General features: G+C 43.5%; 1 protein-coding gene across 1 annotated transcript in view; it reads right to left on the bottom strand.

The window, feature by feature from the left end:
• Positions 1-26,104, bottom strand: part of AOAH (acyloxyacyl hydrolase) — a 101,266-nt gene that overhangs the window by 22,360 nt on the left and 52,802 nt on the right. Inside the window, exons 8-16 of the mRNA XM_082192851.1 lie at positions 21,877-21,937; positions 21,328-21,398; positions 19,835-19,883; positions 18,229-18,277; positions 15,441-15,535; positions 10,852-10,943; positions 7,035-7,117; positions 4,339-4,375; positions 2,506-2,580 (exon numbers count right to left, since the gene is read on the bottom strand). Coding sequence (XP_082048977.1) covers positions 2,506-2,580; positions 4,339-4,375; positions 7,035-7,117; positions 10,852-10,943; positions 15,441-15,535; positions 18,229-18,277; positions 19,835-19,883; positions 21,328-21,398; positions 21,877-21,937 — 612 coding nt within the window. The remainder of the gene's footprint in view (positions 1-2,505; positions 2,581-4,338; positions 4,376-7,034; positions 7,118-10,851; positions 10,944-15,440; positions 15,536-18,228; positions 18,278-19,834; positions 19,884-21,327; positions 21,399-21,876; positions 21,938-26,104) is intronic.

The raw sequence follows: 26,104 nt of genomic DNA, 5'->3' as shown, positions 1-26,104 counted from the left end.
AAATCTAACAATTTTGCTTGCTTCCCTTCTCTCTCAAAAAAAAACCCAGAACCCCACTGTGAATTCATTTTTTTTCATGTTTCTTTTATATTATTATTTCGCTGTCCTACATTCGTGCCTTGGTAGGCTGTGAGATATGCACCATCTGTCTATATTTTTGTACATCCTCCTCATTTGGACATTGCAATTTGGGTTCTGCTGGGAAAGCACATGATTCGCCAATTTCATTATCTCTGTCACTTACAAATGCCTGTATTTCTCAATCTCTCACTTGCCACCTTGGCATGAAATATTGGCAGTTAACTGTGCTTTGGCTGAGGTGTAATTCTGCAGCACAGGAGCTACAGCACTTACTTTAGCTAGAAACAGAGACCTGAATTAGACCAAGAGAGGGATGCATTATTCCAATCAACATGGCTCTAAATACCAGTTTAATAGGATAGTGAAATACTGTCACTTGTTAATTAAAACAACCGCCATTTTTAAAGGAAAAAAAAAAAAAACAGCAACACGGTATCTGTTATGAATGCTTTTGTTTCACTATATCTGCATATTAATTCCTGGATGATGAATGTATAGTTTGATATCCAAAAAACCCACATCTCTGTTTTGTGAGTTGGCAAAGATTTTGATGGTGCGAAAGCCAAGGGTTGGTTTAGGGAAAAGTTCTGTACACATTCTAGTGGACTTTTATAGATCAGTTATTTCATTGCACGCCCCTGCCCCCTCTTTTCCCAGTACTATTTTCCCAACAGATTTATCCCAGTGCCTTTTTAAAGGAAGTTATCATCATGAAAAGTAACAGGAACTAGCCAACAGCTTCCCTTGAGATCACAGCTAGACTTGAACAAGGGCAAGCATTAATGTTTCATTCTTTTGCAGAATATGATGCATTCTCTTTCTGATACAAAGGTCTGGGATTCTTGTGGAACTCGTGCAGTTTCAAAAACCTAGGCACTAACAGCATACTAAAACCATCCAAATGGAAGTAAGAATAATAAAAAACAAACAAACAGAAAGACAAAGCAAGAAAGAATTAATGGCACAACTTGCTGGAGTAACATTTGTGAGATATTGCAGGGAGAGGGTAAGGTAGGCACTTGTGTCTGAAAAGAAACAAAACAAAAACTCCTCTTGTCAGATTAATGGTGCAAATGGACAATATGGCATCAACACAGGCCATTTACTTAAATGTCAATATTCCCAAGTGAGGGTGAAAGAAACGCAACAGGATTAGATACTCCATTCTAAGTTTTGTATAGTGAACTCGAGAGCTTGGTATTTCGTACTATTTTGCCTTCATTTATTTCCATTCACGATACCATGGAAGTACACTGCAGCTCAGCCAATGTCAAGCATTACTGACTAGCTATTTAGACTCACAATATTGAGCTTTTGACATAGTAGCAAACCACTGCACAATGTAAATCTTCTATTATGGTAACTAATACCTCAGTACTACTGTTATTGTTGTTATTATTAAACTGCTTCTACTTGTGGGCTGCCTGTCATTTATATAACCAAACAATCTCATGATTGGCACATTCTCACTAAATATGAGTTTATTTGGGAACATTCATGAATATTTGGTGTATCTGGATACAAATATTAAGCTCGTATTCCAGTATAGAATATATTTTACGCCACTCATTCTTTCTAAAGCTTTTTATGATTATTACAATTATTTTTTATTATCTTGTAGTTTTATTATTTCTGTTTATGACTGTCTTTAGTACTACTTTAGTTTGATGTTTTGTTCGTTAGAGTAATTTTTCTAACAAAAAGTAGTAGCGGTATTTCAGCAGAACAAAATGACTGAAATGCCATAGCCAGGAAACATCCTGAAAAAATAGTCATAAACTATCCCTCCCCATCTCTCCACCTTCTCTCTCTCTCTGCAGAAGTAAACAATTTAGTTATAAAAACAGTAGAATGCATACATGCATGAACAATTTAAATATACCAGAATGTACACATGAGCGCTTGTGTGTCCCCACACCAACAAGATCCAGATAATTCTATCAAGGATGTTACACAAATGATAATTAAAATGTGCCCTGCATATATTGGTTTTTACACCTGTTTAACTATCATGCTTTTTACATGCAGTGGTACCTTGGTTTACCAACTTAATCTGTTCTGGAAGTCCGTTCTTAAACCAAAGTGTTCTTAAACCAAGGCGTGCTTTCCTATAGCAGCGGGGGATTCAATTTACAAATGGAACACACTCAACAGGAAGCGAAACATGTTCTTATTCCAAGGCAAAATTCACAAATCAAAACACCTACTTCCGGGTTTGTAGCGTTCTTAATCCAAGTTGTTCATAAACTAAGCTGTTCTAAAACCAAGGTACCGCTGTACATTCCCCCCCTCCCCCAAGAACCCTCAATATTCTTGTTTAGAGAACTATAATTTCCGGAGTTCTCTGGGAAGGGGGAAATGACTATTAAATTAGTTTAAGTGTAATGGAGATATACCCAATGTTATATTTTCTTAAAACCTTACCCATTGCAGACGTCATTTCCAATCATTGAAAAGATAACTATTGCAGGCTTGTCAAACTGTTGACTTCTTGCCAAGCTGGAAATAAAAGATAAATGAAAACTCAGTGTTAAAATTCTACTCATAGCATGAACAATTCTCTCTGGGTTGTATCTAACTCAGAGCAGATCCAATGAAATAAATGGACATGTCTAACTTAGGTCCACTGATTTAAGTAGGTCTACTCTGAGTATGACTTAGATATAACCCTCTCTTTCCCTCTATAACAACGTACAGTACGTTCCTATTACACAAAACTTACTAATGCAATATAATTTTATAAGGGTTTACAGCAAATAGATGAGGCTTTAAGATCACGCTGCTCATCAATATAACCAATGACAACTGGTGATGACAATGATAATAATAGAATCAAAGAACTGTAGAGTTGGAAGGGATCCTGAGGGTTTTCTACTCCAACCACCTTCAAGGCCCACAGCCATCCCTGGGTGGCCTTGAACCACCAACCTTCCGGTTAACAGCCATACGCACTCACCCATTGTGCCATGGGAGGGACACTTAGTTTTTCTTTAACATAGCAGCTTCTCATAGTAAGCATGTACTTACTATGTGCACTATGACATATACTATGACATATACACAGCTTTCCCAATAGGGACCCGGTAAGGTCACACCACCAGTTATAGGAGCCAACTCCTAGGGGCCAAGGGGTCTTTGCCCCCCAATTAAGTATTTGTGGGGCCCGGGGGCATCCAAAGTTGACGGGCATTATCATTGTCATACCCCATCGTTCTGCCCGGACACTGAGGTCCATCGCCGAGGACCTTCCCTCACTGCGAGAAGCCAAGTTACAGTGGTGGCACCCACCCTGTGGAATGCCCTCCCACCAGATGTCAAAGAGAAAAACAACTACCAGACTTTTAGAAGACATCTGAAGGCAGCCCTGTTTAGGGAAACTTTTAATGTTTGGTGCAATACTGTATTTTAATATTTTGTTGGAAGCCACCCAGAGTGGATGGGGAAGCCCAGCCAGATGGGCAGGGTATAAATAAATTATTATTACAGTGGCACCTCAGGTTACATACGCTTCAGGTTACGGACTCCACTAACCCAGAATTAGTACCTCGGGTTAAGAACTTTGCTTCAGGATGAGAACAGAAATCATGCTCCGGCAGTGCGGCAGCAGCGGGAGTGGTGGTGCTTCAGGTTAAGAACAGTTTCAGGTTAAGAACGGACCTCCAGAACGAATTAGGTACTTAACCCGAGGTACCACTGTATTATAATTATTATTATTATTATTATTATTAAAATGTGTGACCATGTCATGTGATCAATTGTGTGGGGTGGGGTTTACCTGCCCCCGCCCCAATATTTTATTCAAGTTGGCACCGCTGCCATCTAATTCAGTATTGTCAACTGTGTGGTACTCCAGGGATTCAAGCTGCAGCTTTTCTCAGACTAACCTGGAGATGCCAGGGATTGAACCTTGGTTCAAGCAGTTGGCCAACCACTGAGCTATAGCCCTTCCCCAAATAGATTTAGGCAAAGGAACTCTCAAGCTACTTCAGAGATGAAAACCACTGGTTTGGATGGCTTTAACATATTAGACATTAAAACATTAACTATGAACAGGATTGGACAAATTCATGGAGGATACATCAAGCAACAACTATTGTCATGTTAGCCAAATGGAATCTCAGCCTCTGAATGTTTGCATAGTGCATTTGGACTTTCAAGTAGCAAAGTGATGGTGGCGTGGCTGGGGCCTTGCATTGTCCTGCAGCTAGCTATTTAAACTATGGATCAAATAGCTCAATCCCCCCATTAACTATTTACCTCTTGACAAGCTCTAGGACGTTTTGGGAAGAGCCACCTAGATGATCAAAGGCAATGAATAAAAGAGAATTTAACACAGCTTAAGTAACAAGACTTGTGAAAGGCATGAAACATCCAATGAAATAAGGTCCGCTTGAAACTGGTGAGATTTGAGTGAATTGTGATTAACTTTGGGGGATCATGCCTAGCTGGAAAGCTGGACCTACTACTTCCCAACTGAAGGAAGCCAACTTCCCATAACCTACTAGGGTTCTCAGGCAGCAACCCAGATATCCCTCCCAGCAGCTTCACATCAACCAGGCAAGCAAGCGGTAAGGCTGCACTCCTTTCCTTACCCCTTCCCCAGGTCACGTGACCCATCTCTCCCCAGCGGTTATTCAGAAAACCCAAAGTACTGCTGACTATGGCAGACAGGGAAGGCAGATGAAAGGACCTGAGGGAATCAGTTGAGAGAAACTATGGTGCCTCAGTTCACAGTAAACTGAAGACACAAGGTAGAATCTACCCCTTTCCATTACAATCTAGCAGCCTGTATCACATTGACCGTAATAAGCAGTCTCTGATTATCAGCTTTTGGAAACAAAAGCCCCAAGTTGCCCACCACCTATTCTCAAGGCACATTTTTTGCATCTGCAAATGTATTTTGCTACCTGCAGCCAATTATTTTGCTGAAAAGCCATGGCAAACATGATTAATGCCAATTGCCCTAGAAGGCCTTGAACGTTTGCAAGTCATTCGTGGATGAACGGATGGGGAGGTAGCCAGACAGACAGAAGCTTGGCAGGGAATGAGAAAAGATACTGTTAGACTTGTATGCTAGAACAGTCTGGCTGTGAACTGGCCTTATCTTATTGTTGAATGAAACTTTTGCTCCTCCAAACCATAAAGAAAAAAGGACTCCTGACAGTTAAGTTCAGTCGTGAACGACTCTGGGGTTGCGGCACACATCTCGCTTTACAGGCCGAGGGAGCCGACATACAGCTTCCGGGTCATGTGGCCAGCATGACCAAGCTGCTTCTGGTGAACCAGAGCAGCACACAGAAACGCTGTTTACCTTCCCGCCAGAGTGGTACCTATTTATCTACTTGCACTTGGACATGCTTTCGAACTGCTAGGGACGTGGGTGGCGCTGTGGTCTAAACCACTGAGCCTTGGTCTTGCTGATCGGAAGGTCAGCGGTTCGAATCCCCGCGACGGGGTGAGCTCCCGTTGTTCAGTCCCAGCTCCTGCCAAACCATAAAGAAGGTATAACAATTTAAAGTTGCAAAGAAACTCCAGGTGAACTAGGATTCCCCAAGGCAGCCGAGATTAAGATAACGTTTTCCTGCTTCCAATGGTACTCAATGGCTGCCGTGAAATATCTGCCTTCCTAATGTTTAATGGGCCAGAACATTCATTAACAGTTACATTATTCGGATCCAAGACAAAACACATCATCACAGAATGTGATAAAAGTACAGGTGAGAAACCCTATCCTGAGACGTGGGGAAATGAGTTCAGGAAGCGGCTCCCCATCAATCACATATGCTAGGAATACATGAACAGCTGAAGGCACCCTGTCCCCGACTACCCTGGAATGAGCTGAAAATAATCAGGCGGAGGACAGGCTTTCTATCAGTGAAGACTAGCTGATCATTCCTGGAGCTTATATGTGGCTATTTGCAGCTCAAGCCATATGTATCCAGGGTACAGCGTTTTCAATAAGCAGAAGGCTGCCTGTCTGAGGCGTTATACCTTCTTTCCTGAACTATCAAGTGGCATGAATTAATTACAAGGAAAATCTGTCCCAGCCAGTGCATCTATATTTGGAAGAATGAGAAGAAAACGCACCCACTTTATGTTGCTGAAGAAGATGCTGGTGTGTCCAGCAAACTTCAATGGGAATGTTTTAGTATGCGTACCAGTGTCTGTTAGGACGCGGGTGGTGCTGTGGGTTAAACCACAGAGCCTAGGGCTTGCCAATCAGAAGGTCCGCGGTTCGAATCCCCGCGACGGGGTGAGCTCCCGTTGCTCGGTCCCTGCTCCTGCCAACCTAGCAGTTTGAAAGCACGTCAAAGTGCAAGTAGATAAAAAGGTACCACTCCAGCGGGAAGGTAAACAGTGTTTCCGTGCGCTGCTCTGGTTCGCCAGAAGCAGCTTAGTCATGCTGGCCACATGACCCGGAAGCTGTATGCGTGCTCCCTCGGCCAGTAAAGCGAGATGAGTGCCGCAAACCCAGAGTTGGCCACGACTGGACCTAATGGTCAGGGGTCCCTTTACCTTTACCTTTTACCAGTGTCTGTTACCACTATGTCCAGTGACATATTTGAAGGATGATTCTAGGCAATGTATTGTTGTTGTTTTTAATCCTGACTCCTACGTATTTGTGTGTTTGCTAATAGTTAGCCAGCCAGCCAGCCATAGGAATATAGGATACCTTCTTAGATTGAGCCAGTGATTCAGTCTAGCGCAGTATTGTCTTTACTGAGTTGCAGTGACTCTTCAAGGTTTCAGACAGAGCTCTTTCCCAGCCCTACCTAAAGATGACAAGAATTAAACCTGGGCCTTAGCCTACTGCATGCCTTCCCTAGAAACAAGAATGATGAGGTTTCTATACTGCTCAATCTGCATCCCCCTTCCCCCAGCCTTGCTGTTCAACAGCTTCTACTCATGGTGAATGAATGTGCACCGGTGTGGGTGAAGACCAAACAAGGTACCATTTTTGGAAATGTTCTGGTAATCTCGATGGTTGCAGCGGTTTCTTTTTCGTAAATATAGGTACAGCGACTCTGTCCAGCCTCTGAAACAAAGTTAACAGAACTCTGGTTTAGTGAAGGCATGGCATGCAAATAAAATATCAGATCAAGAATTGCAAAGATACAGTGCAGAGGACTTTCAGGTCACTTATTTGGGGAGAGGAGCTTTTATGACTAAATGGTCTTGATAGAACACCCCCATTTTAGCCTCATGGCCATACTGTGAGATGGATTAGATGGCATGATAATGACTTGTCCAGTGGCCAATCCATGAGTTTCAGAGCTGAGCTGAAATACCTGAATTGATCACATCTTCATGTCCCTTTAAGAGGGGGAGTTACATTTTCTTACCTAAGTCGGGGTGGGGGTCAAGTTTTGGGAGATAGCTCTGATCAGTCTACACTGGGAAGCAAGGCAACCAAAGATGATTATTCAGTGTTGCAGTACTTTTGTAACATCTCCTGAAGAGAACAAATTACTTAGTCAGCACTGTTAGCAAACAAAAAAGGCACAAGGCCTGTGACCTGGCTGTTATTTACTGGAGTGATTGTTCATTCATTCCAAATGTGTGTTTGGCTCCAAAGCAAAAAAGCTAGATGGGATCTCCCTGAAAAGATCTGTTGTTGATTATATCGGGAGGCCCTAGCCCAAAGGCCTTTAACGCTGCTGAGCTGCTGCACTTGCGCAATGAACTGAAAGCCAAGTTTCAGTTGTGGTTCATAAAGTTCAGTTGTGCTTTATCTTTGTTGCAATCTCACCTGCACTCCATCTGCGTGGCAAAGGGCATAGTGACGCACCGTATTTATAAATGTTAGAACCACAAGTTATTTACATCTACAACTTACAATCAAGGGTGCAATGTTTGTACATTTGATGTTTCTGGAAACTTCTTGGAGCAACTTCACGATTCCATTGTTATCCAAGGCTTACAAAGGGATGTTTGGAGGAAAAGGATGCTATTAGTGGAAGGATATAAACCAAGTCTACTGCTTCCATTGGAAGAGCTGTACAATGGTGTGTCCAGCACAGCCAGGGTTTGGGCACAGTACACAAAACAATCTAGCTTCTGCATCACTCCGGTTCTCAACACATCACCTGAAATGAACCATGAGCAGGGACCATGGACGAGACAGGCACAACTGTCGCAGGCTGGACCTTCACTTATCCTTATTGTGGAGGGTCAATAAGTGCAATAGGCTTGTTTGCTTATATCTCCCTTTGGGCATTATTAATTGTGAGATAAGGCAATAAGGATCCAGAAAGAACAGATGGCTTGTTCCCACTGAGGGAGGAGAAGCCTGAATATCTTCCAGAAATTGTATATAAGCATTTAGTGGGCACAAGTGAGCAGGGAATTACTAGGGGGTTATTTTACAGTTACTAATATTTTAAAGGTGATAAATTCATTGATTTTTAGATGCTGTGGGCAGTATTTTAATAATGAGCCTCATCAGCAAAAGGATCTCTGCTTGCACAACAGGAATTTCCTCCCTCCGCTTCCTGTGTGCACCCCCCTCCCCAAATCTGCTCCAGAGGGTTGGGAGAACCCCAGAACATATTTAGGGGGTGCATAAGAGATGAGGGGGATATAACATTCCCTTGTGCAAGCAGAAATCCTTATGCTGAGAGAATGATTACTTTAGTGCTACACTGAATTCTACTTCAGTGTTGTTTTCTACCCTGAACCTTGGGGGGCAAGGAGGCTTTAAAAAAATCTAGATAAAGAATCAAGAGAGACAAAAAGGAAATAATTTTGAGGATGCATTTTTCAAGAAACAGAAAAGCTTAAAAGCACTGGTTTACTCCACTGATGGTTTCTCCAAGCAGTCAGGCGAACCCAGACTAAGCAATGTCACTGCTATTTCACATTGAGGCCAAAATGAGGGTGAAATTGTAAAGTCCAAACTGTAAAAGCTTTGCATCATTAAGAAGCCTGGACCATCTTATAAATAGTTTCTTATATCTGACAGCCCCACTTCTTAGAAAGTATAAATAACTACTCTAGACAACCACAATTCCTAAACAAACAATAGAACATCTACAGTATTGGGCCGAATATAAGCCGTGCCCTTAAATAAGCCGCACCTTTAAAATTCAGGGGGGGAGGGAAGAAAAAAAAAGACAATACCTGAATATAAGCCACTCCCTTAAAATTCTCACACCTGTAAATGGCAAATGTAGAAGAAAATCCTACGGGTACAAGAGACGACCCACAAGTGGGTTAAGCACCTGTTCGTAGCACCGTAAATGCAAATAAAAAATCAATACTGCACTGTAAAATACGGGGAAAGTGATGAATGACATTAGAATTACGGTAATTGCACAACAGTCTCAAGCTCGCAAACTGGCAATAATTTTTTTTTTGTTCTGTTTTATCGTATGTCTGTTTTTGCAGCGATATCGTAAAAACCAATTTTTGTAAGGTCACAAATTGAAGCTGCACTTTTCATGGTCGGAATTTGGGGGGCGGGGAGTGTGGCTTATATTCAGGCCAATACAGTATATATGATCCTGTTTGTTCCCAATAAAGCCTTCTTCACACAAAGAATGAAAAACCTAGCTTTTTATATGATTGAAAAGGAGATGGGGCAAACAGTCTTATGAACTAAGAAAGATAAATTGCCCAGGAATCAGGAGTTTATGGAACATTAACAAAACTGCCTTAGCAATTGCAAAGAAGTAATTAGGAGACAGTTGAACCAAGGAAACCTTGTCTCTAAACATTGCTTTGTCATCTTAGACAAGTGGACAGATTTGGGAACAGAAGGAATAATAGATCCCACAGATTAAAAATAGAGGCTATTTCAGAACAGTGACATTGGGAAAGAACATCAGGATGAAACAAATGGAAAGTAATTAAGTTGGAGCTGAATTTCGAAGGTAATTACTCTTGGGAACGAAAACTACCATTTGGATGAAAACCACTCATTTAAGCTGCCATACTTTGTTTAAGCAGGGTCAGAATTGACATGTGGAAAAAAGAATGGACAAATCTGTCAATTTCAGCTTCGCTCAGCTTCTTATTTCTCCAGTCTTAAGTCTTAATCACATTTCCACAAGACTTTGTGATTTTTCTTTAAGCCCTCATGAAAATTCAGAAGTGTATTTATTATTATTATTATTATTATTATTATTATTATTATTATTATTATTATTACAACAACCCCACCCACCATTCACCAGCGGATTCCAGAGTAGATTACAACAATCCGAAATGAATAATTGACCTTCCGTGACACACCACTCCAAAGTGATTGTTTTTAGAGGCTTGCAGAAGGACCATGATTTGACTAAAAATGTGGAGTCAAGGGGCTGAAGCTTTTGGATTTCATTAAGGATTCCCCTCTACTATCTCTCCAATGATTAAAAGGAGGGAGCTCATATTGAAAGAAACTGCCTGGGGGAAGGGAGCTACAGCGACAAAGAGAGTGAGTGGGGAAGAGAAAGCACACACACACACAAACGCCTGCAGTCCAGCTGTGCATCCCTTTAAAACATAGCTTCCCACCATTGCTTTCGCTGGGAGATGGATCTATGGGCTGCAGTTGTGTTGTTTGGGCTTGAAGGTAAGTATGAAGGAAAACGAACAAGAAAGTTTGGTCTGGGAACCATGAAACAATGTGTTAGCATATGCATTTATTGTGGAATGGGAGAATCATAATTTTTAGGAAACATCAGAAGCAGAGGGCATGGCAACACTCCAGAACTTCCATCTGAACACAAAACATTTTCTCCACAACCATTCATTCCTGAGTTTCTGGTGACTTAGCTTACACACCCAATTGTGGAATTGAGGAATCCGGTTGCTCCAGAAAATTGAGGCCAGTCGAGCTCATTGGCAAAAGCCTCAGGAAGGTTGGAAAATGCCTTCTATAAAAGAGATTAAGAAATCAGGATGGGTTTTATTTTCTGTACTTGCCCTTCACCCAGTCGTCTCATGGTGGGTTACAATAATGGGCTTCCATGCCCAGAACATTGGCAATAAACTTTATTATTCTTGTCATACTAGCTTTTAATGTAATATGAAGTTCAAGCAGTTTAAATGCAGTTAATAGGACACAGCTATAGGCTATAAACAAATTAGTTATCAAGAATTGTAGATCAGACATGGAAAATATATGTATTTCTTTTTGGGAGGAGGACTTAATCACAAACCCCTTCCTTTGAGATTTTATTCCTAGAGATCAGCTACATCTTGAGTACAGTGGTGCCCCGCAAGACGAATGCCTCGCAAGACGGAAAACTCGCTAGACGAAAGAGTTTTCCGTTTTGTAGGTGCTTCGCAAAACGAATTTCCTATGGGCTTGCTTCGCAAGACGACAATGTCTTGTGAGTTCCTGCGGGTTTTTTTTCCTCCCCCCCCCATTTTCTAAGCCGCTAAGCCGCTTATCAGCTGATCCGATCAGCAGATAAGCCGCTAAAAGCCGCTAATAGCGCTAATCTGCTAATCCTTCAATGGGCTTGCTTTGCAAGACGAAAAAAACGCTAGACGAAGAGAATCACAGAACGGATTCTTTTCGTCTTGCGAGGCACCACCCTCCTGGCTGCCCTCCTGGCTTGGTGCCATCCTGAGCACTATCTAAGGGGTGGGTAACTTTTATTGTCCTTTTGGGCCAGATCCTTATCTGGCCCCACCCCTGTAGGGCTCCGGGGGGAGCGGTGTTTGCTACACAGCACGGCTATGGCCCTTCCCAGAGGGCTACCATTTTCCTGTGGAACCACGCTGGACCCTCCACTTGGAGCAAGCCTGGGTTGCACGGCCAGTCAGGTCAGGGACACAGGGGTCGTGCCCTGCCTTCCCCTGCCACATTCAAGATGGCAGCCAGACCCTCTTTGCTGACTGTTGCAGGATTTTCTACCCACCCACCCAGTCTGTTAGGGGCCCATCCTGACACGGGCAAGTTGGCGAAAGGATATGGTCTTGATATGGTCTACTTGGTTGCCGCATTCGGGGCCAGGGATGGATTTTCCCCTGCAAGCAAATTAGCCAGCTTGCAGCTTTCTGTCTACCTCATAGAAACTTTCACAACTCTGGTGGAAAAGGCATTGGGCTGGATCCTTAGTTGTGTGGGTACTGATGGGTCAATACACCTCTCCCAATGGCAGCCTGTGTGGGGTCATGGCACCTGACTCCCCAGTCGACCTCACTGGGTTACTAACAGGCAGCAGGTGGGCTGCCTGATGCTGAATACACACCCAATGCCTTAGGCAAACCTGCTCTTAAAGGTAAAGGTAAAGGGACCCCTGACCGTTAGGTCTAGTCATGGCCGACTCTGGGGTTGTGGCGCTCATCTCGCTTTATTGGCTGAGGGAGCCGGCGTACAGCTTCCGGGTCATGTGGCCACCATGACTAAGCCGCTTCTGGCGAACCAGAGCAGCACACGGAAACGCCGTTTACCTTCCTTACCTGTAATCAATAAAATTGTGGCCTAATTCAACCCAATACCACTCTCCTGTGTTCATTTTATTGGTCCTCCTCACATCAGCCACGACATCATGCGCCTGTGGTGGCAAATACCACAGCGCTTTATGTTTTCCAGTAAGTGGTACCTTGGGTTAAGTACTTAATTTGTTCTGGAGGTCCGTTCTTAAGCTGAAACTGTTCTTAACCTGAAGCACCACTTTAGCTAATGGGTCCTCCCGCTGCCGCTGCGCCACCGCCACACGATTTCTGTTCTCATCCTGAAGCAAAGTTCTTAACCCAAGGTACTATTTCTGGGTTAGCAGAGTCTGTAACCTGAAGCGTCTGTAACCCGAGGTACCACTGTACTGAGTCTTGGCATTTAGGCTAGATTCCAGGGCTAAGCTTAGACCCTAGCAACCAAATCTGGTTCATGGAGCTGAGGTTCCCCACCTCGGCCACAGCTTCCTGAGTCCTGCAGATTAATAAGGATCAGGGGGAAAGGAGGACTGGGAAGGCTGAGATCAGAGCATGGAGGTAAGTCTAAGCATTGAGGACTAAGCATTGTTTCAAAATACTGTACAAGGCATTTGCAACACAGAGAAAAATACTTGTGGAGAAGTTGAAAAACGTGAACATCCAAGATTTGCAAAAGAAATGCTGACACAATCCAAAATGCTAGCTTGAGCACATCACTTTCATGCTTCATTGTCATTACTGTCATTATCCTGAGTATTGTTACCACATTTATTAGGCATGATCATCTCAATTATCACTGCCTCTGATTTATTATGCTCATCCCCTGCTCTGTCATCAGTGTGATTCCTATAATCATTTTTTTTCATAAAGCATTAACGAAGAAAAACAACAGCCAATCTCGAATATTTAAATCAGTTAAGGCTCTCCAAAGAGAAAATTAAAACTGCAAACAATGTGGCTTGTAATTTGAATGCTGCCCACAATGCAGCAATAATTATTGGTGCTGAATATTTACTTTTAGCATTGCAGTTTTCCCTCCCAATTTCCCTTCGAAGTTTTCAATAAGCCACTTGGGTAGTTCTTTTCTCTCTCTCTCTCTTTTTTTGGAAGAAAATCAATAGCACTTTTTAAGCCATCATGTGGTGGTCGTGGGCAGAAAGTTGCTTTACCTAGATGATTAGCAGTAGATTGGCAACCATTTCTGACTCCCAACTGTATAACAAAAACAAAAATTGCAAGTAAACAAAAACACTCTGCCTTGGCTTGCCTTAGGCTAATCCCTTAGTGTCTCTCACCCGTAAAATATGAACATTAATTGCTTGTCGTCAACCAGGGCTTTGCATAGTTCTGCTGTCTGATTTTTAATTTTTTTTTTTACTTTAGACAAGTGGAATTTCACAGAAAGGACATTTGCTGTGCCCTTTCCCCCCGGAAACCCCTCGAAAGCCTCTCTGGAGGGCTGAGTGGTGTCTCTTGAACATGTTATTCAGATGGTTATCATGGTGGTTATGGGACAGTCTGATTTCTCCAGGCACAAGGTGGCTATGAGCTTATTGGTTGTTATTGACCTGGTTCAAACCGAACAGGGCGCCCCAAGAAAACACAGCTGACACATAAACCATTTGAGTGCACCTTCCTGCATCTTTTCCTTGTCTCATATGTTTGGCTGCAGAGGAAACATCATGGCCTCTTGAATGACAGACACTTTCGTTTTCCAAACCAGAAGGGCGTAAGGGTTCTCTAAATGTTGGCTGAAGGGCTTCCCACAAATCTGTCTTCTGCCTACGGCACTGTTGTCAATGGCTCCTGCAAATATTTATTACTGACCCTAATGATGAACATTTCACTAGCGATAAGTAGTATTTCTTCTGTAGTCAGCACAGCAGAAGACAAGAACATCTGAGATGAGAACAGAAGTGTGGTTACTTGTGGGGGAAGCTAAAGGTAAAGGGACCCCTGACCATTAAGTTCGGTCGTGACTGACTCTGGTGTTGCGGCGCTCATCTCGCTTTATTGGCCAAGGGAGCTGGCATACAGCTTCCGGGTCATGTGGCCAGCAGGACTAAGCCACTTCTGGCGAACCAGAGCAGCACACGGAAACACTGTTTACCTTCCCGCCGGAGCAGTACCTATTTATCTACTTGCACTTTTACGTGCTTTCGAACTGCTAGGTTGGCAGGAGCTGGGACCAAACAACAGGAGCTCACCCCGTCACGGGGATTTGAACCGCCGACCTTCTGATCGGCAAGTCCTAGGCTCTGTGGTTTAGACCACAGCGCCACCCGTATCCTGTGGGGGAAGCTATAATGGCCAAAAGACCCAGATACCTGAAAGACCACCCGCTTCCTTATACACCTGCCCAGACTTTGTAGTCACTGAAGGATGCCCCTTCTCTGAGATACAATGTATTGATTTGTGAGAGGACATTCTCAATAATGGTACCCCAATTCTGGAATGCCCTCCTCTCTGAAGCACCAACACTGATGGAGGTTTGACACCAGGTAAAACCGTAGATATTTCAACCAAGCATTTGGTTAAATTGGCGCCCCCCACCTCTTGGCTGCTGTAGTTACAATGTTAGTATATTGTCTGCTTTCACATTAAGTTGCATTTAAATGCAATATGGCTTTATTGTATTTTAATGTTGTTTCTTGCTCTGGGATTGTGTGATGAAAGAAGAGCAGGTTATAAATAATTTTAACCAACCAACCAAGATGGGAGGAACAAGACACATCCATGGTACTAATAAACTGAGCAGATGTTTTCCTTTCTAAAGAAGAGTTTCTGGTTTCTTAATATATCTTGAAAACCTCCCATGATTATTACAGCAGTGGCTGAAAGTGATCATCCCCAGAAATATATAGACACTCAATGGGCACTCTTTATAACAGAGGGCAGTTATAATGGGCACCCTTAGTAATAGAGAAGAAAGTGAATTATAGGACGGCCAACTGAGATCAGTACAATGACCAGCTGAAACGACATACCACTGACATTTGCGATGCTGTCACCCATTCAGGAGGGATGTGAAAATGAGCCCCAGCTGAATCTCCCAACAAAATGATTCCCTTGGACTCTGTGCCTATGGAAGACAATTAATAATTTTAAAAGCTTAATTATTTTTTTCTCACATTGCAAACCCGTATGCTGCACAAAACACAACTGCATTAAGAAAATCCACATGGCAGTTCCAGCACACAAAGAGCAATCAAAACAACGATTTGGCCATTTGTGCTCATTTCCAAACCTAAAATAAGATTTTTAACTTCCTCTGCACTATAAATAACCCGAAAATAAATGGACACATCAATCAAGTTTACAAAAAGTGCATGCTAAATTAGACCAATTTCTATTAGGCTTCTTTTAAAGCTTGAATTGGTACTTTAAAGTGGACCCTGCTGGGAGCAACATAAATTTTTACTATCTGCAGTACGTTCAATAAAAGTGGAACATTTAGTGAAATCAGGGCATTGAGAGCATTGCTCTCAATTTGGTCTATTAGGGCAAAATTACAAGCTTCTCATAAACACTGACTGCTTCACTGCACCCAGCCTTTAAAGATGGATGGTGCCTGATAACATCTCTTGCAATTTCAGGGCGCATAAAAAGCAAGGCAGTCTTCCTAGTCCACAAGAGAGAGAAAATGCTTCCCAAAACCCACAATTGGGCCACATCTTTATTAGCTTGCTTTGTGTAACGTAAAGAGTTCTGGAGACCTAGAAACCTTGCTCCCTACGCTGGAGTTTGGCCTACTGTGCCCTGAGAACCAGTTCAAAGAAACTGGCTTTTTTAAAATCTGGAAGAAGTATAACTTTTGCTCCCTCCTTAATGACTAACTGGCTTTGTGTTTGCCAAGCAGCTACTAAACATCAGTGGCGGCACAAGAATAGACCTTGTGGAAGGTCCATGTTAGTTCTATTCAGGGGTGATTTCCATCATGTACAGGCCCCATCATTAGATCAATTTGTGTTTGATGAGGAAGTGCAGTTTTGAGCTTTGCTGTGCACTAATTTATATACTGCCTACGAGACATTGTTGCCTCTGTAAAAGAACTCCACGACTGCCAGCAACAACATTACATTAATAACATATTGTTATGTGCAATAGGAAGCGGAATTCAGAAGAACAAGGCTGTTTATATGAATTCAGAAGCATGAGGTCTATGAGTTGTGGCGGTTCCCTCGCTGTGAGAAGCCAAGTTACAGGGAACCAGGCAGAGGGCCTTCTCAGTAGTGGCACCCGCCCTGTGGAACGCCCTCCTATTAGATGTCAAAGAGAGCAACAACTACCTGACTTTTAGAAGACATCTGAAAGCAGCCCTGTTCAGGGAAGATTTTAATGTTTGATGCATTACCTTATTTTAATATTTTGCTGGAAGCCACCCAGAGTGGCTGGGGAAGCCCAGCCAGATGGGCGGGCTAATAATAATAATAATAATAATAATAATAATAATAATAATAATAATAATTTCCAACTCTTTCTATAGAGCTTCTCTTTCAGCCAAGCACGCTGGAGAGTGGGAACTGAGGGGATCTTCAGTCCCTCCCAAAATTTTCAAGGAGGGGGATTGCCCCCCCCAAAATCCTGTGGCTCCGTTCCACTTCCTCCTTACCCAGCACACAAACGCTGGCATCACAGCAGGATACACTTGCATCCCAGCCCAGCGCTTGAGTGTCACATGATGCACCCCCCCATGTGTGTGTGTGTGTGGGGGGGAGTCGGCACCCCTGCTTTTAGCTCAGCCCGCCCAACCAAGTATGTCTGCCTCAGCCAGTTTCCACCCTGTCTTAGTTCTGTGATGGGTTCTTGTCATTTGCATCACTCTGCAGGACAGAATGGCAGTATCCTAATTTCCAGAAATCAAGTTCACAATTTCACAGACTCATTCACAGCTTCCTTCTAAAAATGCATGAGATTATGACGACATAATATAACCCAGGAACATTGGCTCTTGCAGAATCACTGGTAACAAATTCTGCAATAAGAAAATGAATAAATTTGGACATTCAAAGGCTTTTTCTTTTATAAGTGAGCCTCCATTTAAATGCTGGCTGATTGACAGCTCTGATTCTCTCCCACACTTGAAGTGCTCTTCCTGCCTATTATAATGTGAAACAAGGTTTATATAGTGCCTTTAAACAGAAACTGTTCTTTTTTCAAAAAGCAAAACTACTCTGGGGTAGGGAGTGGGAGGCATTGTGACACCAGTAAAGGAAAAGGTACCCTGACCATTAGGTCCAGTCGTGGCCGACTCTGGGGTTGCAGCCCTCATCTCGCTTTATTGGCCTAAGGAGGCAGGGTACAGCTTCCGGGTCATGTGGCCAGCATGACTAAGCCTCTTCTGGCGAACCAGAGCAGCGCACAAAAATGTCATTTACCTTCCCGCCGGAGTGGTACCTATTTATCTACTTGCCCTTGACGTGCTTTTGAACTGCTAGGTTGGCAGGATCTGGGACCGAGCAATGGGAGCTCACCTCGTTGCAGGGATTCAAACCATCAACCTTCTGATCGGCAAGTCCTATGCTCTGTGGTTTAACCCACAGTGCCACCCGTGTCCTGTGACACCAGTACCACAGGCCAATTAACTTCCCACCTGCAGAGCTTGGTTTCCCTGACAACAACACGAGGATTGTACCGATGACCCTCATTTGTAGTATGTTCATACATTCCCTTTGTTTTGTTTTTCATAATATATTTTAGAATTATTATTATTTTAATGAATCGGGCAATTTGCAATCAATATTCTCAGCTGTATTTTAAAATTAGAGAAATTACCTTTACAAAATTTCTGCTCATAGGCGATGCCATCTTTTGGATCAACACCCTAATGGATGAGAAAAGAAAATTAACTCATGGAGCTGAACACACACAGAGAGAGAGAGAGAGAGAGAGAGAGAGAGAGAGAGAGGGAGAGAGAGGAGAAGCATCAATTAAGTTTTGCACATTCACCTTTTCTTTCAGGAATTGTTCCAGCAACACAATGAAATGCAGGCAACCCAGTTAGAAAACGTTGAGCAGTAGCTCAACATGAATACTTGGGGGACCCAAATAGCTGAGGATCACTTTTCCATGATGACAGGAATGGGCAAAGAGGCTTCCTTTTATCATACACAAAGGGATAGCATGAGCCAGACATGTTATATGTAGGTGGAAAAAATAGGTAAAGGACCCCTGGACAGTCAAAGGCGACTACGGGGTTGCAGTGCTCATCTCGCTTCAGGCCAAAGGAGCCGGCATTTGTCCACAGACAGCTTTCCGGGTCATCTGGCTCAACGGCACACTGTGACGGAAACCAGAGTGCAGGGAAACCTTCCCACCTCAGTGGTACCTATTTATCTACTTGTACTGGTGTGCTTCCGAACTGCTAGGTTGGCAGGAGCTGGGACAAAGCAACAGGAGCTCGTTCCATCACGGGGATTCAAACTGCCAACTTTATGAACGGCAAGTCCAAGAGGCTCAGTGGTTCAGACCACAGTGCTAGCCACGTCCCCGATTCCTAATGTAATAAGATAAATAAAACTAATCTAAATTAAAACAAAAATTATTCAGTGTGGCTTACAAATAAGCATGTAAGTAACCAAAAATATAAACAACCAAATCAAAATCCTGATAATGAAATAATTGTATCATAAATAGTGGCCTTCGTCACATATCTTCGAGGGCCAGACGAAAATGTTTCCCTGATTAGCATTCTATGGCTTTTGAGATGTATTTGTGGGAGGGGGGCTACTGGTTTGTTTTCGTCTGTGTTTTATTATGTCTTTTGTATTCTCATTTTGTATTCTTCTGTTGTAAACCATTCTGTGATCTTTGGATGAAGGGCGGTATACAAATTTAATAAATCAACAATAGTAGTAGTAGCAGCAGCAGTAGTAATAGCAGCAGCAGCAGCAGTAGTAGCAAACACAATTTCTAGCATCCAAAGAGATGCACTCAAGGACCCAGTAATTCTCTGAGGTTTTCTTTCTTTGAACAGCAAATCCCAAGGCCATTTCACAAGCCCTTTTGAAATCCTCTTCATTTTCATAAGTGGTTTGCCATGTGTCAAGGATTCCTAGACCTATCACTGAAATAAAATAAACCAGGTTTTTACCCTCACCTTGTTGCTTTTTGGTATCCCATGATTGCACAAGTTTTGAAATAAGGATTACTTATGTAAGACAGTTTCACTATCCAAAAGAGTTAGAAGTACTTTCATAGCAGTTTTTTAAAGGTAAGATTGTCCCCAAGGTAATACCTGTGGAGGCATTACAGACATATTCTTAATCTGGGGAAGTCTATTCTTTTGAAAACACATGAAGTAAAAACTCACATAGGCAGATTCCAAAATTGGAATTGAACATCTGTGGGAAATGTCAAAATATAACCTCCAACGACTCACCCATATTCCATTACAGTTAGAGTCCTTATCTGCATCCCAGTTATCAGGGCTACAATAGAAAGGAAATTAATACATTTTAGAAATGGGTTAAGGTGGCATTTTTCACACACACATACACACACAGAGCTTCCACCAGAATGCTGACTTTCACTTTGAATCATAGAATCATAGAGTTGGAAGAGACCACAAGGGCCATTGAGTCCAACCCCCTGCCAAGCAGGAAACACCATCAGAGCACTCCTGACATATGGTTGTCAAGCCTCTGCTTAAAGACCTCCAAAGTAGGAGACTCCACCACACTCCTTGGCAGCAAATTCCACTGTCAAACAGCTCTTACTGTCAGGAAGTTCTTCCTAATGTTTAGGTGGAATCTTCTTTCTTGTATTTTGGATCCAGTGCTCCGTGTCCGCTTCTCTGGAGCAGCAGAAAACAACCTTTCTCCCTCCTCTATGTGACATCCTTTTATATATTTGAACATGGCTATCATATCACCCCTTAACCTCCTCTTCTCCAGGCTAAACATGCCCAGCTCCCTTAGCCATTCCTCATAAGGCATCGTTTCCAGGCCTTTGACCATTTTGGTTGCCCTCCTCTGGACACGTTCCAGTTTGTCAGTGTCCTTCTTGAATTGTGGTGCCCAGAACTGGACACAGTACTCCAGGTGAGGTCTGACCAGAGCAGAATACAGTGGCACTATTACTTCCCTTGATCTAGATGCTATACTCCTATTGATGCAGCCCAGAATTGCATTGGCTTTTTTAGCTGCCGCGTCACACTGTTGGCTCATGTCAAGTTTGTGGTCAACCAAGACTCCTAGATCCTTTTCACATGTACTGCTCTCAAGCCAGGTGTCACCCATCTTGTATTTGTGCCTCACATTTTTTTTTTGCCCAAGTGCAATACTTTACATTTCTCCCTGTAAAAATTCATCTTGTTTGTTTTTGCCCAGTTCTCTAATCTTCACTTTGGTGTGAAGTCATGTAACTTCACACCATGTTTTGCAGATGCTTTTTCCCAGCACCTGCCCCAGCATCAAGACTATCAATGTAAAGTACTGATGCTAATGGATGAAGCCCTGAACAAACGCTCAAGAATTTTTAGAAAAAAGTTTTTTAACATAACTGTATGGGAAAACAGCAATGCCTAAAAAGAGATACAGATTTGATACATGATGTTGCGCGTTTTTGTGAATGTTTCAGTGCCGAAAAGTAGCATTAAAATATTTTATAATAAATAAAATACTTTGTAACAATAAATAGATAGCAATTCAGGATATGCATAACCCATGTTTCTGTTATGCGGCTATCCTGACTATCTAAATCCGCTCTACACCAGTTCCCACATACGGTATATCATGCAGACCTTCTCAAGGGCAAACTATTTGGAGTCCCACAAAACTACCCATTTTATTGGGGAAACCTGAAGCTATAATATAATATCTAAAGAAGTGATTTGTCCTAACAAGAGAGAATAATTTAAACCACCCAAATTACCGTCTGCCAGGATACACAGAGGCCTGGATATCGTCACAGTCTCTACCTCTCCAGTGATATCCTCTTAAGGTCTAACCAGGAAGAGAAATGAAGAAAAGTGTAGCGTTGTAATTCCGCCCCCTTCCAGCCAACCATTAAACATCTAAAATAAAAATCTAACTACAGAAGGGGAGAGAGATTCATAAACCAACCTCCCAGCTGCCTTTTCTTAAAAAATGACACACTGCTTATTTTCATGCAGAAATAAGACACCCTGACAATTTTAATACTTTTTCATATAAGCTAGCTTCATGTTTTATTAATAATTCAATAAACATGACACACTTTGGCAGAGTAGTTTGCTTCTCTGGGCAATGGATTTCCACGGCCAAGCCTCCAGAAAGAATATAAAAGGAATAATTATTTTTCTTCACCATAAAGGAAACAATATTTCAAAATAATAGAAAGTACCCCACAGTCTTGGACTACTGCTTTACAAAGTGATGGGTTTTATAGATACTAGAAGGGACTCTTGTGAGAATCTTGTTGCTGGCATATGACTTTACTTACCGGATAAAGACTAAATTTATCTCCATCAAGGTCTTCGAAAGGTAACTTACTACGGATAAGTCTGGAAGGATAAACACAATGATCACAAACACTTTTCCCTTTTTTTTTTTTTTGCAAACAGTGCTATCAAGAGTTCCGCTTATCACTTCTGCACCATTAACAACTCTAACATACGGCACACACATCTATTCTGCAAGCAATTGTTATTACCGTATTTTTCGCTCTATAACACACAGGGACGCGGGTGGCGCTGTGGGTTAAACCTCAGCACCTAGGACTTGCTGATCGCATGGTTGGCGGTTCGAATCCCCGCAGCGGGGTGCGCTCCCGTTGCTCGGTCCCAGCGCCTGCCAACCTAGCAGTTCAAAAGTACCCCCGGGTACAAGTAGATAAATAGGGACCGCTTAATAGCGGGAAGGTAAACGGCGTTCCGTGTGCTGCGCTGGCTCGCCAGAGCAGCTTCGTCACGCTGGTCACGTGACCCGGAAGTGTCTGCAGAAAGCGCTGGCTCCCGGCCTCTAGAGTGAGATGAGCGCACAACCCTAGAGTCTGGCAAGACTGGCCCATACGGGCAGGGGTACCTTTACCTTTACCTTTTAACACACATCTGACCATAACATGCACATTGTTTTTAGAGGAGGAAAACAAGGGGGGGGGGAATTCTGAATGAAACAGTGGATGTATCATTTTTGTGCCTCATGCTGTGGCCGCAGACATGTGATCTGATGGTAAATTTGGGGTGACCCAATGCAAAAATCCTGAGAATCTCTGCGGATCCATGCTTTGTAACCACGTTTCTGCACCATTGTGGCCCCAGGCAACAGTGGGTGCGTGATTTTTTTGGTGCAGGCTGTAGCCATGGACATGCTATGTGATCTGATGGTGAATTTGGGGTGACCCAATGCAAAGATCCTGAGGATGCATGTGGATCCGTGCTTTGTAACCACATTTTAAGTGGGGAGGGAAGGAAAAACACAGAAGGGACAAGGAGCACGAGAGGGGTGTGCGGAGAAGCAGCTGGCTAAGAATGCAGGAGAGGGGTTTAATGGGAGGGAGGAAAGGAAGGCAAAAGTTTTTCCCCCACCCAAGCCAGCCCCCCCTCCCACCTGCATGTTTTCCGGCTGCCTGCGAGTCCCTAAAATGCTTCCCTGAACGCAGCAGCACCTGAGCACGGAGACGAATTAGAAGGAAGGACGCGATCCTTTCCTTTCCCCTCTGCTTGCCTGGAGGGAGGGGCTTTCCCTGCTCTTTGTTCCGTTTGAGCAAACAGCAACCAAAACAGAAACAGAAGAGGGTGGGCAGTAAGACCCTGAGGCAGAATGCAGGAAAGCAACAGCTTCCTCTCTGATTTTTGCCTGATTTTTGCCCCTGCACTCGGGCCAGTCGGCTCCAGGGACCACACATTCGCACAATAACACGCACAGACATTTCCCCTTACTTTTTAGGAGAAAAAAATCTGTGTGTTATAGAGAGAAAAGTACGGGATATATAGAAAAGAGCTTTAAAAAAACAGTTTTCATTCTTTGGCCTAGGAGTTGATATTAAACTAAGCACATTTGTCATTGTGAGCACCAGGACAACCTTTACATGTATCTGGAGCAAGTTGGTTGGTGATCATTGTGCACATCAGCCTCTGTTGATCGACATTTGCACACGTGAATTTCACATAGCTTATCCAAGCAGAGTGGCGGTCAGAGCTCCCTTACATGTACGGAATACAGATAGTTCGTTCTTGCTTTCCTTCATCCTTGGCACTGTAACTGTGGAGTTCCATATAAGTATAGGCCCTAGCTCATGCGAACATCACTTTCTGGATGGAGAACAGCTCATAGGTATGGACTAGGGCCGGGCGATATCTGGTTTTCAACTTCTTGATATACCACCAGCTAAACATTGTGATATACTGATACACAGTGGAACCTCTACCTGCGATCATAATCCGTTCCAGAGGTGCATCCGGAGGTCGAAATGGGAGAGGCGCCATTGTGCGCACTAGGAGAGGCGCCATTGTGCGCAGGCAGCGATTGCCCGCTTCTGCGTATGCGCAAATGGTGGCAAACCCACCGGTTACTTCCGGGTTTGCCGTGGACGGCGGGCAAAATAGACGCAAGCGGAGGCGGACGTAAGAAGAGGTTTGGCTGTATCACAGTCTGAAATAAGGATGGAGCTATATCGAGGCACTGATTGGTTTCAAGGTTTTCCCCACATTGTGATTCTTCCACAGTGCGCTCACACACTCACAAACAATGATTCATGATATATTGCCAGGTCAAAAATGATCAAACCAGTATCACAATATGGACTTCAAACCGGTTTTGGTTGATACCTCGGCCCAGCCCTAGTATGGACATATGGTCCAAATTAAAAACTGCCTGGACACTATTTTGTCAGTCCGATAAACCCAGATGTATGGCAGCCTTAAGTTACTAGTCCTGCCTTCCATCGCTGTCCAATGGCCATGCTTGCTAGCAATGATGGGAGTTATATTTCAGCAACATCTGAAGGGCCAAAGGTCCTCCAGCCCTGCTCTAGAGTATGAAATTAGCCCAACTCCTGGAGGTGGGGGGGGGGAAATGGTTTTCAGAAAGGTACCTAAGTCTTGGCTTAAAATATGCTTTTGAGAAAAAACGACCTTTTCCTTAGAAACCTGCTTCAAGGCTATATCCTTTTATTATCACAAGTGGGAGCTTCTTCTACTTTCTACCCAGATGATTTTCACTCTCAAGCCCTGGGATTTAGTATCACAGATTTTATGCAGTAAATCTGTATCTGACACTAAAACGCTTGTTTAAAATGAGATTTTGTTTGGGGGTTTTTCTTTGGTCCGTTAGCTTTCCTCCTTACTCTGCTAAAATCAAGAGCAAGAGTCATAAACAATGTAGTAAGGCAATGACATAAACCACATGGTGTTAGTTAAAAGATAAAAAATATCTGTGCTGCCAGGTGCTCTGAGTTATTAGAATCAATAATTTCCTTTAGTCCTGCTTCCCCTTTTCTTTCTACAAGGCACAGGTGGGTGACTTGAGGCCCAGGAACCACATGCAGCCCCTGACTTCATCTTATGCAGCCTCTGATACCTCTTGAAGCTGCCCCAATTCTAGCATACCATCAGTGTGCCTTCCTCTCTGTTCACCCCCCCTTTTTTTTTTACATTTGAAACCATTTCCCCCCTCCTGGTGCAGATTCAGAACAACTGGGATGAACAGTATGTTACTGTATTAAAATAAATGGATGATTTTTGAATAAACATCTTTCCGGCTTATATGTCTTGGGGGAAGGAACCCCATCCAGTTGTCTGATCGTTAATTGGCTGGTTCCTGCCATATAGTGTGTGTCTAGCCCATAGCTGTTAACTTACAGATTTGAAAATAAGGGACCAGCAGCCTCGAATATAAGGGATAAGCCAAAATAAGGGATTTCCTTTCCCCCCACCATGTGCCTCTGCTCCAGACAGACCTTTTCCCCGGCAAGGGTGAGTGGGCCATCAATGATGTATCCATCCAATTCCGAGCACAGGTATGTTCAACTTCTGAGCCCCTCTGAGCCAAAGGCAGAAAGCCCAACCAGCAGCCGAACGAAGCCTCAAGCGGTGGTTCACACAGCGCAGCAAAACCGGCAAAGGAGATGCAGCAAGGAAAACCACCGTCACCTCTCCACTGGGAAGCGCTGAGCAAAGGCGAGTCCCCAGGCAACGTGGCCAATTTGATTGGCACAAGGCATGCAAGCTCCACCCCCCCAGTCGGTCTTAGACTCCTTATTGGGTGAGCAACGCAGCCAAGCAACACAGTTGGAGCCTCCCTCCTCCCTGACCGGCAGGGAGAGGAGCTGCTTCCTTTGAAACCCGGGAAATTTACGGGATATCATCAATCTGGGACAGCAGCGGGAAACGGCGCTGGGATAAGGGAGTTTCCCGCCAAATAAGGGACGGTTGACAGCTATGGTCTAGTACACTAAAGTCAGAAAAAATTAATTTCATTTGCTTTCCAGAACAGTATCTATATTGGACTGTTCTTATAATTCACCCCCCATAACACTTATTTGAGAGCAGTGGTGAAGCTGCATGCTCCAGCACCAGGGGCGGAGAGCAGGCAGAGGCGTGGCTGGCGTGCATCCCGGGGGCGTGGCACATGGTGGGGGTGCACGGTGCATTGTCAGAGGGCAGCTGTGATGGTACCACCCTCCCCAATGGTGCCAGGGGCGATGTGCTCCCCCGCCCCCCTTCCTCCGC

This window comes from Podarcis vaucheri, assembly GCF_965113315.1.
Source record: "Podarcis vaucheri genome assembly, chromosome: 12".
Taxonomy (NCBI): Eukaryota; Metazoa; Chordata; class Lepidosauria; order Squamata; family Lacertidae; genus Podarcis; species Podarcis vaucheri.
The sequence above is the reverse complement of the archived record's forward strand: the minus strand, read 5'-3'. Positions and strand labels throughout refer to the sequence as shown.